This window comes from Oryza sativa, chromosome 2 (genome assembly GCF_034140825.1).
Source record: "Oryza sativa Japonica Group chromosome 2, ASM3414082v1".
In the NCBI taxonomy this organism is placed as follows: Eukaryota; Viridiplantae; Streptophyta; class Magnoliopsida; order Poales; family Poaceae; genus Oryza; species Oryza sativa.
In genome coordinates this window covers 10473650-10491074 of record NC_089036.1, presented here as the reverse complement: position 1 = coordinate 10491074, position 17425 = coordinate 10473650, and the positions used below count along the sequence as shown (strand labels likewise).

At 43.0% G+C, this 17425-nt stretch overlaps 1 protein-coding gene across 7 annotated transcripts; it reads right to left on the bottom strand.

Moving 5' to 3' along the window:
• Positions 1 to 11026: 11026 nt before the first annotated feature.
• On the bottom strand, positions 11027 to 17425 carry LOC4329024 (disease resistance protein RGA2). Of its 7 annotated transcripts, none has more exons than XM_015767192.3 (6): positions 17328 to 17425; positions 17103 to 17199; positions 16107 to 16189; positions 15925 to 15994; positions 12238 to 15683; positions 11027 to 11426 (listed from the first exon to the last, which is right to left on the bottom strand). In XM_015767192.3, exon 5 carries the CDS (start codon positions 15650 to 15652, stop codon positions 12275 to 12277), a length of 3378 nt encoding a protein of 1125 aa, XP_015622678.1. In that variant the 5' UTR covers positions 15653 to 15683; positions 15925 to 15994; positions 16107 to 16189; positions 17103 to 17199; positions 17328 to 17425; the 3' UTR covers positions 11027 to 11426; positions 12238 to 12274. The 7 variants fall into 7 exon arrangements, with proteins under 7 accessions (XP_015622678.1, XP_015622671.1, XP_015622677.1 ...); XM_015767185.2 differs by having other exon boundaries at positions 12299 to 15683; XM_015767191.2 differs by having other exon boundaries at positions 12299 to 15683; positions 17137 to 17199.

Here is a 17425-nt window from a genome sequence, read left to right as displayed (position 1 = left end):
CATATATATTCTGTACAACTAAAATTTCTAGAAAATTTTCTAAAACTTACTAGACATTCTGAATAGCTCACTGGAATGTTTGCTAAATATTTTGACATTTGGTTTAGAACCTCAATTAAATAAGTCAAACTGTCCTAAAACAGTGATTAAATCTAAACACCAAACCTACTTTGCCATTTTATCACAATTAAACACTAACTCCCCCACTGTACGCGCTTTTTGGCCTCCTCTATTAACTGAATTTTTTTACATAACTTATACTCTAATCTAGCTATGTAAAATCGACTGGTCAAAACCTCTAAGTCGCCACAGTACTGCTGAAGTCTCTTTGCAATTTTTCCACGATTGCTTTGCTTCAATTCAAACCTCTACGTGCCATATATGTTGTGCACTAGTTACACACTGTAAGTTACACTATACACAGTAAAAACATTTGAATTGTTGGGCCAAAGTAATTCAGAGACAGTAATTAGTGAAAATGCCTAAGTGATCACAAAACTATAAATTTGCATCTAGCTCATTCCTCCATCCCTCACTGACCGGTGGGTCCCATTGGCCCTATGCTCCACCAGCCGGCTCTAGCACCGCCCTAAACCTCTAGCCGGGGTCACCAGCTGGAACGCTCTATGGGTGTGTTCTTTACTGCATGTTCCTAAATTTATATCCACACTTTCCACGTACACGTTTTCCGAACTACTAAACGGTGTGATTTCTTTTTTAAAAAAAAATTCTATAGAAAATTTGCTTTAAAATTCATATTAATCTATTTTTTTAAGTTTTTATATAGTTAACACTAGTGAGTAACCTTGTTTACGTGTGTGGGAGAGAAGTTCCCAATCTGTTTTCCTGAACACACCAAACAATATGCCATACAGCGCCAGCGTGCCTCCGGTTTTTGGGCCAATTTTTTAGGGGATGTGTTTTTGTCCCATTTGATGATTTTACCTTTTCTTATTTTTGGGATGCACGTTAGCCTGATTTTCTCTTTGGGCTTTTTACTCAATCTATAGCCCAATCCGAGAAGGCTATTTTATGCTCTCTTATTTTATCTAGCAGGCCAATTTTTTGTTGGCCCGCGTACAATTTTTTATGTACAACGTTTGTACATAAACATAATATACGTATGTGTATATGTACATAAAAAAATTATACGTATATACATATGGATATAGAGTTTATGCATATTAATATAAAAATTTTATACATATAGGTATAAATACAAAGTTTATACATATAGGTATAAAGTTTGTATATGTATAGAGGCTTGATCGACCGTGCACCCGCTGCCGTGTGTGGTCGGCCAAGCGTTAGGGCCCTCTGATGCATGTGCACCAATATGTCAATGTCTACCTCCGCCCCTATCCCTTCCAATCCACAAGCCAAGCAAATTCTATATCTTAGTTATGCTTGTATTGATCCAAGTCATTTACTAAAATTTAATTAGGATCTTCATATTTGAGCATACCTGTGAGTAGATGACACTTGCAATGTTACCTAATACTCATCAATTTATTCATTTAATTTATATGCGATTGGTTCATCAGCAAGTGGTGATTGACAACAGGATAATTTATACTAACGATTTTATTGAGTTGAAAATGGAAGAAATAGGTCACAAGAATTGAAAATGGTCTTGATGCTCAAGTGAGATCATGACATCTAAAGACTCGGATGAAGAGTTACAAGATGGGCCACATCCAGTGATTAATAAAAGGCATATGATGGACGACATAAGTTGAAGCACATCAAGTGGCTTGTAGAACTGGAAGTGACCGAACATCATGTAGTGATGAAAGTCAGGTGTTGACAGAAGTCCGTTGTCAAGCTAAGGCCATGGGAATAAGCACAAGGCAATGGAAATAATGAAGCTAAGTATATTTTCTTAGCATTTTGCTGATCTCGGCGTTTGTATTAAAGACCATATTGAATATAGGAATGTCATACTATTAGGAGCAATGCACCATTGTTTTTTATGTCGGTGCTCAAAATGATTTATCTTTGTGCGAGTTGAGAAACCTAATATAAAACAAGAAGTCTAGGTTGTTTCGCATGTCACAATACTTACACCATCCGCAAACTGATGGTCAGACCGAGCGAGTCAATCAAATATTGGAAGATATGTTGCGAGCCTGTGCACTTTGACTTTGGCGGAGTTTGGGATAAAAATCTGCCTTATGCGGAATTCTCTTACAATAACAGCTATCAGGCCAGTTTGCAAATGGCACCATTTGAAGCATTGTACGGACGGAAGTGCCGCACCCCGCTGTTTTGGGATCAAACTGGAGAACGCCAATTGTTTGGGACAGAAGTGCTAACTGAGGCAGAGGAGAAAGTCAGAACCGTCAGAGAAAGGCTGAGAATTGCGCAATCTCGACAGAAAAGCTATGCTGATAACCGCCGAAGAGAACTCACTTTCGAAGCAGGGGACTATTTGTACCTTCGTGTCACTCCGCTCAGGGGAGTACACCGCTTCCAAACCAAAGGAAAATTGGCACCACGCTTTGTGGGACCATACAGGATCTTGGAACGCAGAGGTGAAGTTGCTTACCAGCTTGAGCTTCCATCTAACATGGTTGGTATCCACGATGTGTTTCATGTGTCTCAACTGAAGAAGTGTTTGAGGGTACCCGAGGAACAAGCTAGCTCAGAGCACATCGACATTCAAGAAGATCTGACATATGTGGAGAAGCCGATTTGTATCCTTGAGACCAGTGAGAGAAGGACCAGAAACAAGGTGATCAGATTTTGCAAAGTTCAGTGGAGCCACCACTCAGAGGAAGAGGCCACTTGGGAAAGAGAAGATGAATTGAAGGCCGCCCATCCGCACCTCTTCGCCAGCTCTTCCGAATCTCGGGATCGAGATTCCGTTTAAGGGAGTAGGTTTGTCACGCCCTGAAGTTCCCCTCCCTTGCTTTAAATTCATAAAATAAATAGCCTGAAGAAGTTGGTTTAAATTAACCTAGAGTTGAATCCTTAATTAATAAATGCATTTAATATACGAATACGGTGTGGTGGAATTTTTCTTGAGTTCCCCATGCTCTAAAATATTAACAGGATTTTTAGTGGAATTTTCAGAGCCTTGGAAATAATTTTAACCAATTAAAAATGAGCATGTGCAATATTTAATCCCAGGAAATCCTTTTTCTTTTTCTCCTTTTCTTTTCCTCCTTTTTCCCTCTTCTTGGGCCGTCGGCCCATCCTTCCTCCCGCGCCTCTCCCTCCTTGCCGGGCTGGCCCAACTCCTTTCCCCTCTCTCTAGGACGCCGACAGGTGGGGCCCACCTGTCGGCCATCCCCTACCTCCAGCCGCCCGCACCCAAGCCGGCAACCGCCGCCCACGCCGCCGCTTTCCCCGCTTCCCGCGCCCCACTCCGCCCGTGCTCCGCGCTCACGTCGCCGCCCACATTCCCCACGCCTTCGTGCCTCCGCGCGCGCGCCCGAGAGGGCAGGATTCGATTTTGAATATGCCCCTCTCTCTTTCTCCACCCCACGTCGCCGGCGCCACTCCTTCTCCAAATCCGGCCACCACCCGGCCTCGCCCGCTTCTCACTCGCCTGTAAAACGCCTTCCCCGAGCTCCCTCTCTCGTTTCCACTACTCGCCGCCTTCTCCCGTGCTCTCCACCGTGCCTGCGCCGCTCGCCCCTTGCACCGCCGCCCGCCACCGCACTCCGACCGCGCGCCGCCGCCGCTAGCGCCGTCGCCACGCCACCTACCGCCGCCTCTAGCTCCGCCAACACAAGGGCTACCTCGGCCGCCACTCAGTTGCCGCCTACCGCCGCCGCACCGCTCTCCCCACGCCAAGCCTAGCGCCGCTGCATACCGCCTCCAACCGCCGCTAGCCGTCGCTAGTGCAGTCGCCGTGCCGCTCCGTTGCCGCCATTGGCCTCGCGGGGTCGAGGGTCGCCTCGTCCATCCCACGCACCCTGTCGTCCGCCGCTTGCTGCCAGTGTACGCCGTCGTCTTCCCCCACTCCGGCCAACTCACGGTGAGGCGCTCCCTCCCCCTCGTTTCTCCTCCCTCCCTTCCTAGCGCCGGGCCGCGCTGCTGCTTCGCCCATGCGCCGTCGCCTTCGGCCGACGCCGCCGCCACCCGCGCCGCCGGTTGCCATTGCCAGCGACTGCTCACCGCCACCGCCCTCGCCATAACCGGCCGGTCGGCCTTGATGTCGAGCCGAGCCCAGCCAGCACCTCCCTCCCCTCCCCTTTGAGCCACCGCTTGGTGGGACCCACTCGCCATGCGCCACCTCCCCTCCTTTGGAGCCGCTGCCGGTGGGACCCACCAGTCACCCCCCTGCTGACGTCAACCCTGGGCAATATTGTGCAATAAATAATTGATTTTTTTCTTTTATAGTAAAAACACAGATAATCTTCTAAAATTCATAACTAATTCATCCGAGCTCCGTTTAAGTCCATTCAAGTCTCAGTAAATTCATAAAAATGTATAGAATCCATTAAAAATGGTTTTGTTTTCTGTTTCAGTAGTCTTATAGCCTGTTTTGCTTGTGTGCTTTGTTTGTCGCGTAGATTTCGGCCGTTTCGTCGATCCGCGGTTCCCCAAAGACGTTGTTGTGGTCTCATCAGTGCGAGAGCAAGGCAAGTCATGCATTACAATTGATCATATTGTACCCAATTTACAAATGTCCCGCATTTCTATTAAATGTTGCATTATCTTTACAATATCATGTGGGATGGGTCCTATTACTTAGCCATATGTTGTTCACCTCATGCCATTGATAACTTGGGTAGTAATCAGACTAGATATTGGTTTATGAGATGCTTAGCCATGCTTAGTTCAACTAGTACACAAAGGGGGATCACATTAATGCATAAACTTTGATTATAGGCATAGCTTTGGATTAGTGCCACCGCTTTGGTGTTGGTTAATTGAAATATATTAAATGGTGGGCTGTGGGTGCATGGTTTTTCTAGTCGTGCCCATGGCAATTAAGGATCGATTCGTGGGAAACCTTGGAAGAATTCATCGTACTTACCACAAGCCAGCGTGGGCAACGGCTGGGCTTGTAGTGTAGCTTTCCTCTAGCCGACGTACCCAGGTTAGGGTGGGCGTGATGGAGTTGGGTCGGCCGGGGTGTTCGGTTGATCGGCTTCCGGATTCACCGTGGCACGAGAGGGGGGCTGCCCGTTGCCTGCTGGGGACGGGGCGAACCCTGAGGTGTGGTGCGATTGGTTAGAGGGGGTTATGCGAAGGGTCCTGTCACGGCCTCTTTCCGGTATGTCGTGGTGGCATGTCGGCGCACGGGAACGTGTCGTGGGGCTGTGTCTTGTGGGTATAGTTGTACACCTCTGATCAGAGTAAAACTATTCGAATAGCCGTGCCCACGGTTATGGGCGGTCGACCAGATTCACCATGATTAGTCTCACCCCTAGTTAGCTATTGAACTGGTGAAGTTCATGTGGTTGGTTGGGCCTGTTACAACGTGATGTAGTGTTGGACAGTGATTGGTTAATATTGATTAATTACTATAACTGTTTTACTGCTTTCAACTACTGCTTTTAAATGCTAGCTTTATGCAGAAGGACCTTTAGACTCCCTTGGATATATCTTGCATCATACCTCCTCTTCCGGTATGACTTGCTGAGTACAGTGGGTTGTACTCAGTCTTGCTCTCTTTTCCCCCACACCAGAGTTGAAGTTCTTCTCAGTTGGAGATGTCTCGAAGAAGTTGGTTTCGTCGCTGTCGTCAAGGATGCCTGTGGAATGAAGTCGCCCGCTGCAGGAGTCAAGTCTTCAGGCTTAGCTCATTTTTATCTTTTCCTCTTTATTTGTAATCTTTTATATTTTTGTAAGACGTGGATCTGTATGTCAACAATTGTCATTTGTGTACCCTGGCTGGTTCTGGACAGGGGTTAAATGCACATTCAGCTTAGAAATTCTGGTTCGTGAATTTCTCGGCGTGACAGCTGCCTTCAAACGGCCGCCAAAATTGCATACGAGCTCCGTTTTGGGTCCGTGAGTACTTGATGGAAAGCTCTCGGAGTCCTCTTTCAAACAGATCTAGCACCATCTCTGAATTCCATCTCGTTTGGCCGCAATCACAGAAAAAAAGTAATGCGTCACCTATACTGGGCCTATGGGCTTGTAACTTCGTCTAAGACCCCGACCCAAGTGGGGCCCATGTGGGGTGCGCCCCAACCAAGTGGAGGACAACCTAGGGTCTCCCATCTCCATAAATAGCTTGGTACCCCTTCAAGGTCTCCATCTCTCTCGAAGGAAAAAGAGAAGACTAATGCACTTACAGTATCCGAAGAGAGAACCACAGGTAATCTTAATGGTGCTACAATTAATCAAGGTGAGTGTGCCGTTAATGAATTGAACATGTCCACTTTTCATGCTAGAGAAGAGCAACCATTAGTGGAACCAACTGTTGAGATGCCTTTGTCACACGTTGATTTACTTGATGTTCCTTGTAATAAAGAAGAGTTGTGTGATAATGCTTCACTTATATCCATGCCACAACTAGTGAATGAACATATTGTTTCTAGTGTTTCATTGTGTGCAGATTTTAAGCATGTTGTTTACATTGCTAATGAAATAGAGAAACGAGAATTGACATCTTCTTTAAATACTTTGGGTAATGTTCAGTTTGATGATTTTTGTGAGCTCGATAATTTGAAGGAGAAATTATTTGCTAAGTCTGATTTGCCATGTCCAACTAGTGCTATTTTTCATATATTTGGTGAATCTGATTATAGAGGAATATATTTGGAGCATAGAGTTTACATATATTCAGATTTAGAACCTCCTGTACATGTGGATAAAACATGCAAGCTAGAGAGAAATGTTATTGATAACAAAATTATCTCGAGTTTATCTTGTTTTAATTGGAAGAAACATGTTGTTTTAAATGGACTACACGAAGAGCACCATATGGAAAAACCAAGGACGGTTTTCCGTGAAGAAGGGGAGGATGATGTGACCATGGCTACTATAGATACAACCGTCGTTCACATCAAGATCAAGTTGACCAAGTTCTGGAATCCAATTCGGCCACCCGCTACATTGCTGCCTTCAAACGGCCGCCAAAATTGCATACGAGCTCCGTTTTGGGTCCGTGAGTACTTGATGGAAAGCTCTCGGGGTCCTCTTTCCAACGGATCTAGCATCATCTCCGAATTCCATCTTGTTTGGCCGCAATCGCAGAAACAAGGTGTTGTGTCACCTATACTGGGCCTATGGGCTTGTAACTTCATCTGGGACCCCAGCCCAAGTGGGGCCCATGTGGAGTGCGCCCCAACCAGGTGGAGGACGACCTAGGGTCCTCCCATCTCCATAAATAGCTTGGTACCCCTTCAAGGTTTTTGCGGTTTTGTTTAGATAAAAGTTTAGCTTCGCTAGTTTTCTGTGTAATCCTGTGATCGGTTAGATCGCCGGTTTGCTCGTTACGGAACCCCAACTTATCATTTGTGTTCAATTCCTATCTGCAATTCAGATTGCTTTTATCTTTTTCTGGCTTGTTTCTTCGATTTGCGTACAGGAATAAGGTTGATCTGCACCGACAAGATCAACAACCCACGGAGAGGTGTATCGATCGCTAAGGCGCAACACAACAATGTCTAGTACGGTTGTAGTCGGGTCGTCAACGTTTCTCCCAAATCGTAGTTATCTACAACTCACCGAAAGATCGGGCCAAACAACAACCGTGAGTATCTCGAGTGGAGCTCAGGGTTCATCAAGGTGGGGAGGATGCGGGAGAGGGAGGTGGTGATGGGACGGCGGAGAATTGGAGCCAGGGGTCGAGCGGCTGGTAGGTGACCGGCGACGACGAGGACCTGTGACGACGTTGCTTGCCACCTTGATGAGTCACTGCGCGATGGGGACCTCGCCAACGGGGATTGACCATTGGAGGAAGGCGGCGGTTCAAAGGTGGAGTGCGACGGTGGCGCGCGAGGTTGCTTAGGGCGCCGCCTCGCTGAGGTCGATGCCCACTGTTGTCAAATGGACAACTGCGTCACGTCGAAAGGCGTGGTTCTCTCAAAAGTAGTTGGAAGTAAAGAACAATTGTATTGCTTAGTGAAAATTTATAGCCCTATTACATGGCCTACAGGGGCTATTTATAGCCCTATTACAGGTTCCCTCCTCTAGGGTTTAGGCTTTACAGGGGAATTTATATGGTTACCCTTATGATAGGGACATTATTGGGGGTATACATTGTCCTTTACATGTATGGGCCCCTATTGGGCTAAATGGCTTGGCCCATTTATTTGGCGAATCCCCTCCGAGAACGTAACAGCCCGCTTGGCCTCCTCACGGCAGGGTTTTGGTGGTTTGGCGAAGCCCGTGCCTTCGTGCTGAGGCTTTCGCCTCACCGTCTTCGCCCGTGCGGCCCTCCGGCGAGGTCCATTCCTAGCGAAACCCATGTAGTTCCGAGCCGCAGCTTTTGCCCTGTGGCTTTTGCCCATATGGTTTTCTTCTCGACCTTCGCCGCTTGCCTCCGGTCTAAGCTTGCTGCCCACGTTTCTGGTTTTGGCGGGTCTGGCCGAAGGCCCTCCGTGGTACACCTCCAATACCCGCCTCGCTTGCCTGCGGGAAGCCGGGAAGGGAAGTTGAAGAGAAGGGAGAGGGAAGAAGAGAAGAGGATGAGGAAGGAGAGAGAGAGGGGATAGGGAAGAAGGGAGATGACGCTGACATGTGGGGCCCACGTGGGCCCCACCATTTTTAATTATTTTGTGTGTGTCGCTGACACGTGGGGCCACAGTTTTTATTATTTTTCAGGTTCGAATTGCCACGTAAGCGCCACGTCAAATGCCACGTGGGACGAAGACTAAGTCAAACCAGTCACGTTGGCGCCATGTCAGCCAAAACCGCCTTCTAAACCGCCAAGGGACCTCGTTTGCACCGGTTTTAATAGTTGAGGGACCTGCTATATCTGGTTTTTCAACGGTTTTTCGGTTGAAGGACGAAAATCTGATTCGTTGACAAGCTGAGGTACCTCGGATGAACTTATTCCTATTTGGTGGATGCTTTGTTCATCAGCACTCAGCGTTTGAAAGCCCAAACGACCTGTTTGGCCCACTCCTGTCCGAGCCGTCTAGAGCATTACTGTTGGAGGGCGCAACTGAAGCCATAAGCGCGATGTTCGGACAGTGCTGTTGCGGCGGACGGCAAGCATGATGGTCGTCCCTCAACCTAATGCAATAGAAAATCCCCTTTTTTCTTAAGTAAGGCATCAAGGCACCAAAGGATTATAATTCTGGATCATCTTTGCCATGTCGTGGTGTCCAATCTTCACTGTCTCGACCATTGACTCTTGCACCGCGGTGGTGAAGATGGCAGAAGGTGTTCGCCATGGTTTGTGGCAACAGACCAAGAAGAAGTGTAATGGGTTCTTTTTTTTTTCGATTTTTTCTAAATTTTATGATTTTTCATGAATTTTGACCAAAATTTAGCCAAAATTTCGTTATTTTAGAGCTGGGTGAATTTTATTTTACATAACCATGGTATAGTCCCTACTAACTCCATCGAAAGTGCATTTTTATGATCGGGCATTTTTAGAGCTGGGTGAAAATATCATGCGAATAATAATAATAATAATAATAATAATAATAATAATAATAATAATAATAATAATAATAATAATAATAATAATAATAATAATAATAATACAGTATAAATTTTTGATGTGTAGCAATAATTACACACCATTATGTATAACGTTAGATTAATTTTACTTGTGGATCGGTTTGGCCTAGGTTTGCATGAACTAGCCAAGTTATTGTACCAGAATAAGCAATTTGCAAGTTATTGTACCTATTTACACCCATATAATTTATTGTATATGAGTAAATCAATCTTCCACAACTTCTGCACATGGAGCGGAAGTCCCAGGTAGCAACATGGGAAGGATCCCAGTTTTGTTGGGAAAACTTGTAATGTCAGTGTCATTGCAGGTGATTGGAAATAACTCTGTCCTGTGGATGTTTGTGTGCAGTCCCGAAGCCCCTGCGAAGATCTGAAGAATATCACCAAGGATTTTCAGCTCATGGACAGAAGGCTTGACAAAGATACTCACATGACATGAGCATCTGAACCTTTGTAATTGGCATTGAAGGGAGAGAGGGCTGATGTTTCTTCTGCTGCCTTGATCATTTTCTGTTGGGGCTCCATGGCCAGGATGAAGAGGAAGAGTGAGAGAGGATCGCCTTATGGCAGACCCCTTGCATGTTGGATGTGATCCCTAGGTGCACCATTTAAGATGATCGAGGAAGAGGAGGAGGTTTGCAATCCAGTTTTTCCATTTAGTCCCAAAACTGAATTTTTGTAAGACCTCCAGGAGATAAGGCCAGCTTACTGAATCAAAGGCTTTTGAGATGTCTATCTTGATGAAGAGGGAAGGTTCTTTTGAGTGGTGAAGGTTTTGGATCATTCCCCGGACAAACATGCAAAATTGTCACGAATTGCTCTTTTGCAAATGAAAGCACTTTGGTTTCTCGAGATCAAATCACTTATTCTTGAGGCCAGTCGGTTTGCCGGTAACTTGTGATTATCTTCATGAAGCTATGTATTAGACTTATTGGTCGGTAATGTTTCACTCCTGTGGCTTCAACCTTCTTTGTGATGAGGCGGATGTGGGCATGTTGTGTTGGATGAGCATGTAGAGATTGATCTTCATTTTGTTCATCATCATGCTACTCCTGGAGAGGTTCAGGTTCTACATGTGCTAATGACGTTGCAATATGCTGATATTTTCACTAAGGGCTAACCTAGCACAGTCTTATAGGAGTTCCGTTCCAATCCCAATGTTTGCCTTGGCGATGATAAGACTATAGGGATGTTAGCGTATCTCTAAATTTGGCATATACCACTTGTTTCGTTCTTTGCTATCCTTCTAATATCTCTACCAATTTTGTTTCTATAAGTCAGTTGAGAAGACAAGGGAAGGGTTCGCCTATATATACTTCATATTTGTATCAATCTAATTATTGTGTTGAGTCAATCTCTATTCTGTACTTTCACTAATGAAACAACGGTTCCATAGCAAAAACCACGCAACCATATATGCATATTGTTACAACAAAAATATTGGAAAGATTTCAAGAGAAAACTAGTATGGTATACATCAGAAAATATCCGTAGTAGACCACTGCGATTAAAACTTTGGTAACGTATAGTTGTCCGAGGCTCCGAGCATGATTAAAGATTAATCAAACAAAAACACACAACTTAACAGAGGTTTTAAATGACATGAATGTTTTCTCCCCAACTTATTTAAAACAGAAAGGGGAAATGCTAACGGATATGCCGCACTGTCAGGACAAGAGAGCAACCTTTCAGAGACCATTATCAGCCTTGCAACAATTTGTTTTGCCATAATAAATCGCAGGACAACAAAGGGAGGAAAATAGGACTCATGGCCTTCTTTGCAAGTACTCCTGCAGCCATTACCCAATCTTGCCAGCCATTCCACCCTTCATTAATAAACAACAAAACATTATCAGTATATAAATCGAAGCTAACACAAGTTACAACAAGAAATAATTTATCATAATTCCATAGAGGTAAAGAAACAGTTTCAGTTTTTTTTTAGGGGGATAGAGTTCATTTTCACATATTAATCTGCACATGTGTACCCTTGGATATACATCAATTAAGATTCCTTGCAGTACTGCATGTGCAGTACTGCTCACTGACATATGGGCCGATATACATGTAGTCAAACAATTGAGGACTCACATATCAATACCTTTAAAACATATTTAGCTTAGGTTGGATTCGGATGCATTAAAGGCACATATATAGATTCATCTACAAATTACTTTTAACTATATTGTATTTTTATTGGGTTCTACAAATACATTAAAATGGAAATTAATGGTGAAGGTTACACCCTGAATATGCTTTTGTAATTACATGGATAATGTTCTAGTTCTATTGTTATCCAACGTATTAGAAATTGCTGCAGGTCAAATTATACTTTGAAACTCTGTAGGAGAAAATATATTGATCGCCATCAACAAGTTGTCCAGCATGTTCCTCATGATATAGATGGAAAAGTAGTTCAAAATTTGAGGCACGAGATCACATAATGCCTTGTGCTATGCTAAAGTAAAAGAAATATTTCTTCGAATAATTTGAATGGTTCTGTGATTACTATTCATGGGTACAATCGAATAAAATAGCTATTATAAAGTTGAAAACTATATTTAAAACAGTTTTATTATAAATTCATATACAGAAATTGGTGGAACAAGAAAATTTTTAGGGAGAACACGTACATACCACGCATGGGGAAACAGCGAAGCCACGCTGATGAAATCTACCTTCTTTCAAATATACGCACCTTCTTTAATTTTGCGATCAACTTTCCCCTACCGATTGAAACAAGGTCTGGGCAATCCTCAATGCATAATTCCTGGAGTGAGGCAAGATTACTGCTCAATGTTTGATCTGTAATATATGTTATACCCCGACATTTAATTATTCTCAGTATAACCAGGGAAGTGACGTTCTCCAAACAGCTAGGAAGCCATGTAGAGAAATAACCACAATCAATTAAGTTGAGCTCTAGGAGAGATGATGGTAAAACCAATCCCCTCTGCCAAGTGAGACTTGGGCAGTTCCAAATGCCCAAATCATTCAGGAAAGGAAAAGACCCAAACATTTCACCGGGCAAGGACAGTAGCCCTTGACAATAGGAAATCTTAATACTCTTGATGAAAGGTAGATATTCTTGTTTCAGGAGATCATCAAGGGTCAACAATTTCTCGCAGCCGTGAATGGTTAGCACAGTAAGGGATGAGAATGTTCTAATTCTGCTGCTGCTGCTGCTCACTTGGTGAGAAAGGTTAGTGAAGTCCGCTGGTTCAGATTCTCCAATAAATGTAAGAGATGGACACCACTTTATGTCTAAATTCTGCAGAGCAGGAAGATTACTACTCCACACTTGTAGGGGAATAGACGTCACACTCGGACACACAAAGGACAGAGATGTGAGAGAGCGGCACTCGATTTTGCTAATTGGATTCCCAGAATAATGTAGTACGAGCTTCTTGAGGGAAGGTATTGACAAGCTTTCTGAATGGTCAAATATCTTGCAATGATCCAGAATTAGTTCTTCCAGGCAATGAAAGTCACCAAACCTTGGAGTTGATGCTACCCTTCCACAGTTTGATATTCGTATTCTTTCGAGGGATGGTACATGAGCTACCTGCAGGAACTGGTTGAGGTTTGATAACTTTTCACAATCAGAAATGTCGAGGTAGGTCAGCGATGAGAAAACAGAAATGCAGCCATTATTGTTGTTAGCAATTACTCCTGCTATCTCATTACAACCATTTTGTTCCTGAAACCAGCATGGAAGAGATTCCCCTAGATAATACATGAGTTTCAGAGATCTAAGACTGGTGGGAGGATGTAGGACTTGGAACACTTCCATCTCATTGTGCTCTTGTGATATCCATAGGCACCATTGCAGGGTCAGACTTCCAATATATCTCTTCCTGTTTAGTTTGATTTCAGCTGCAAGGTCCTTACTTAGTGCACCAAGATTGGATAGCCTCAAATCCCCATAGAATTGGTTGAAATTCTTCATCAATCTAACTTCATGTTCCCAATGTGTACCGAGATGCAGTTGTCCCATTCGATCGTATACAAATCCCTGTGATTTATATCTCCGCAGATTGATCAACCTATCAAAGTCACAAGGCAAGCTTTCAACTACACACTCCAAAGCATTAAAACACTGCAAATTGTAGAGGCAACAGAACTGTAGAGGAATACTGTTCAAATGACAAGATCCAGAGATTTGAAGGTAACGAAGATGTTTCAAATTTCCAATACTCTTTGGTATCTCCTTTAGGAAGGCACAAGAAAACACACGTATCTGCCAAAGTTCAGTACACCAATGGTCCATTACAGAAGCTAAAGTTTTATGCCATAGAGACTTGTTACAGAGTATAGTACGCAACTTTGTGTGCTTGCATAGGCTCAATAAGTTGGAACAATCAAACTTTTCGCTATCAAGTATCATCAAATGGCGAACATTGTGAGGAACTTTTTGAAAGTCGCCTGTGTCTTTTATGATGAAACAATCATGCTTTGAAACTAGTTGTGCCATATCATGCATCAAATCATGGATTACATATGTACCATAAACTTTTTGAAAGAAGGACCGGCTTACAAGGTCTTCAAAATACTTTTTGCTCGTATCTAGAATTGGAATGTCCCCTTCAGGTTCCACAAAGCCTTCAGCTACCCAAATTTCACATAAACTATCTTTTTCAAAATTATAATCCTTTGGGTACACAGCACAAAATGAGAAGCATCTCTTCAAATGTAAGGGTAAGTACATGTAGCTCAACTGAAGAGCTGGCAAAATGTCAGTCTCCTCTTGTTTCAACTCCCACAGTTCACTCTTTTGTACATTTTTCCAATGCGTCGTGTGATGGTCCATTCTTAACAAGCGTCCAAGAGTTTTCGCAGCTAGAGGTGAACCCTTTAACTTAGGAAGTATGCTTCTGCCAATGCACTCTAACTCAGGATCATTGTTTGAACTGTCAGACCCAAATGCACATAATTTGAAGAAATCCCAAAAGATATCATTCTGCAAACAATTCACTGTGAAGGGTTCCAATGTCCCGAGTGCATTAGAAACCTTGGAAGATCTAGTGGTAATTAACATCATGCTTCCCTGGCATACATTTGCTAAAGGTGAACAAAACTTCTTCCAACACTGCCCATTTTCCTTTAAGGCATCATCCCATACATCATCAAGTATTATCAAGATCCTCTTATTTTTCACATTTTCACGAAGAACATGCTGAATAGAATCCAAATGATCGGTTTTTGCCTCTTTTCCAGAAGCGGATTCTATGGCCTCCTTAGTTAATCTCTTGACATCAAAGTCATCTGAGACGAATATCCAAATTACTGGGTCAAAGTGAGACTTAACTAATAGGTGGTTGCAGATATGTTGGGCCAAAGTGGTCTTTCCAACACCCCCAATTCCAACTATCGGCAAAATAGGAACACTAACTTGGTTGGATGTTGATGTGCTTGTTGATGCATCATTACTTCCTCTCTTGCGTTTGGAATGAACACCAGTATAATTTTTAGGTACACTAAGCAATTCCATCACTTTCTCCAGTTCATTGTCACGACCGTATATTTCTCTATCACTTGGGAAAGAGCTAGTTTCTGGCCTCAATGTTTTGTCAAACCGCTGGGGAATTTCACGTAACCCTAGCTTCTCCAGCTCGCTAGAAACATTATTTAGCCTTTCAATGATATCAGTCACTTTATTGAATCTTCCTTGAATAACACAATCAAAGAATTCCAAAAAAGGAGATTGGCTTGCAGCATTACCTTCCAGTGCCACCTTTTGTTCGTACCATCTGAACTCATCGAGAAGATCATCAGCATTGTACACTGCGTCCTTGAGATTTGGAAGGAGTTTGGCCACACAGTCTTCATGGCTTCTCCACTCTGCTCTATCAATAAGATCATACATTGCTGGAAGAGTATCCTTGAGACGTTGCAGGCCACTCTGCAATTGCAATACTTCATCCTGAAGCTTTTGATCCTGCGTGCCACTCCATCTAGTGTGGAGAGATGAAATGGCAGATCTAGCCCACTGAAATAAATTTACACACTCATTGACACCACTAATGAACCCAATGGTCTTGGATAAGCTCATGGTGATTGGAGTCTAGAGATTCCTTCAAACCCTGTGGACAAAGTGGATTCAGTAAAAAACGTACAAGTAATATCTTGTGGTTGAAGTCATAATATATATACTCCCTCCGTTTTAGGTTATAAAATGTTTTGACTTTGATCAAAGTCAAACTGTTTCAAATTTAACTAAGTTTATAGATAAATATAGTAATATTTACATTACCAAATTAGTTTTATTAAATTAATAACTAAATATAATTTTATAATAAATTTATCTTGGGTCGAAATTATTACCTTTTTTTTCTATAAACTTGATCAAACTTGAAGCAGTTTGACTTTGACCAAAGTCAAAATATCTTATAACCTGAAAAGTAAGGAGTGATTTTTATCTTTCGACAATGTTCTATAAAATAACCAGTTATAGTCATATTGGAGAAATGTAAAAATGAGTGATCTGGAGGTGCTCGAGGAGGCACCTTGTCACGCTGGGAATTACGTATAAGCGTCGGAGCACAAAAGTCCAGTAACAATTCCGGTGCCACAGCCACGTCTTCAAATCCTATGCGGGTTGCCAATTACACCATACAGAGTTTGGTTAGTCACAACTCACAAGTTTGTTTGGATTAAGTTTAGTTGGTTGCATAAGGGATAAGGATGCCAGTAAGTACTTCGAGGAGTTTGTACTGCCGTGGTTGGATTAAGCAAGGAATTATCAATCTCTAATCAAAATTTGCACGGATAAATATGGCACCTTCCGGTACACTCTTGAGGATAAAAAAATCCCTAAAAATTTGTTTTCTCGGAATGTATAAAGTATACTCGCCGATTCTTCAGGTTAACTGCACGCTTGCCTGATGTCATATTTTCAGTCATGAATTAATAGTAGAGTAAATTTAGAAAACTATAACTTTAGTGACAACTATAAGTTTGCTGTAACAATAGCGTAGGAAATTATCACAAATTGCAACTTTTACGTTATATGCTGCTATATTGTTGTAGCAAACTGAAACATATCGCTAATGTTGTAGCAAATTGATAGTTTTGTCATTAAAGTTGTAGTTTTCTAAAATTTACTCTTAATAGTATTAAGGTATAGGACATCAGGCAAGCGTGCAGTAAACCAGAAGAATCGGCGAGTATACTTTATACATTCCGAGAAAACAAATCATTGGTGCGGGTATCATATTTTTGTTTCCTGCCTGCTTGGTCAGTTGGATCGAACTCAAACAGTGCTCATATCTGCGCACAGTTTGCAGGAAGCAACAGAGTAGCGAGATAACCCGTTATTTTCAGCTACTTCACCATATTTTTGTCACGAATAATTTGCTCCACGGCTCTATAAACAGGTTTTGTCAAAAAGTAAAAACAAAATTACTCAATTACTTAGACTATTTATTCCAAGCTAGTATGTGCTAATTTTATTTACCAAAATTCAATTTATCACTATATAATCAAGATTAGAGTGGGCATACAGTAGAGGGAGGATGATGATGATGCGCAGCTAACCAGACTTGCTCTCGATCTGCCAAGTTGGGCCACCGAAACAAATCAATCCGCCTCTTCGCAGCTCTGTTTTTGGGTGGAAACAATTGCAGGTGAGGGAGATATATAGCTAGGTTTATTTGGAGGATGCATTCGCATTAGCAATTAATCGTAAACGGGAGGAGGAGGAGGTAGATGCGCTGCTGCTAGCTCACCCTGGATCTGCTTGCCTTCGCTGGATTCTCCGCTTCTTTGCTCGTAGCGAATGCTGGCTGGCCTCCTCTGCGCCGCAGCTCAAAGCAAATACTCCCGT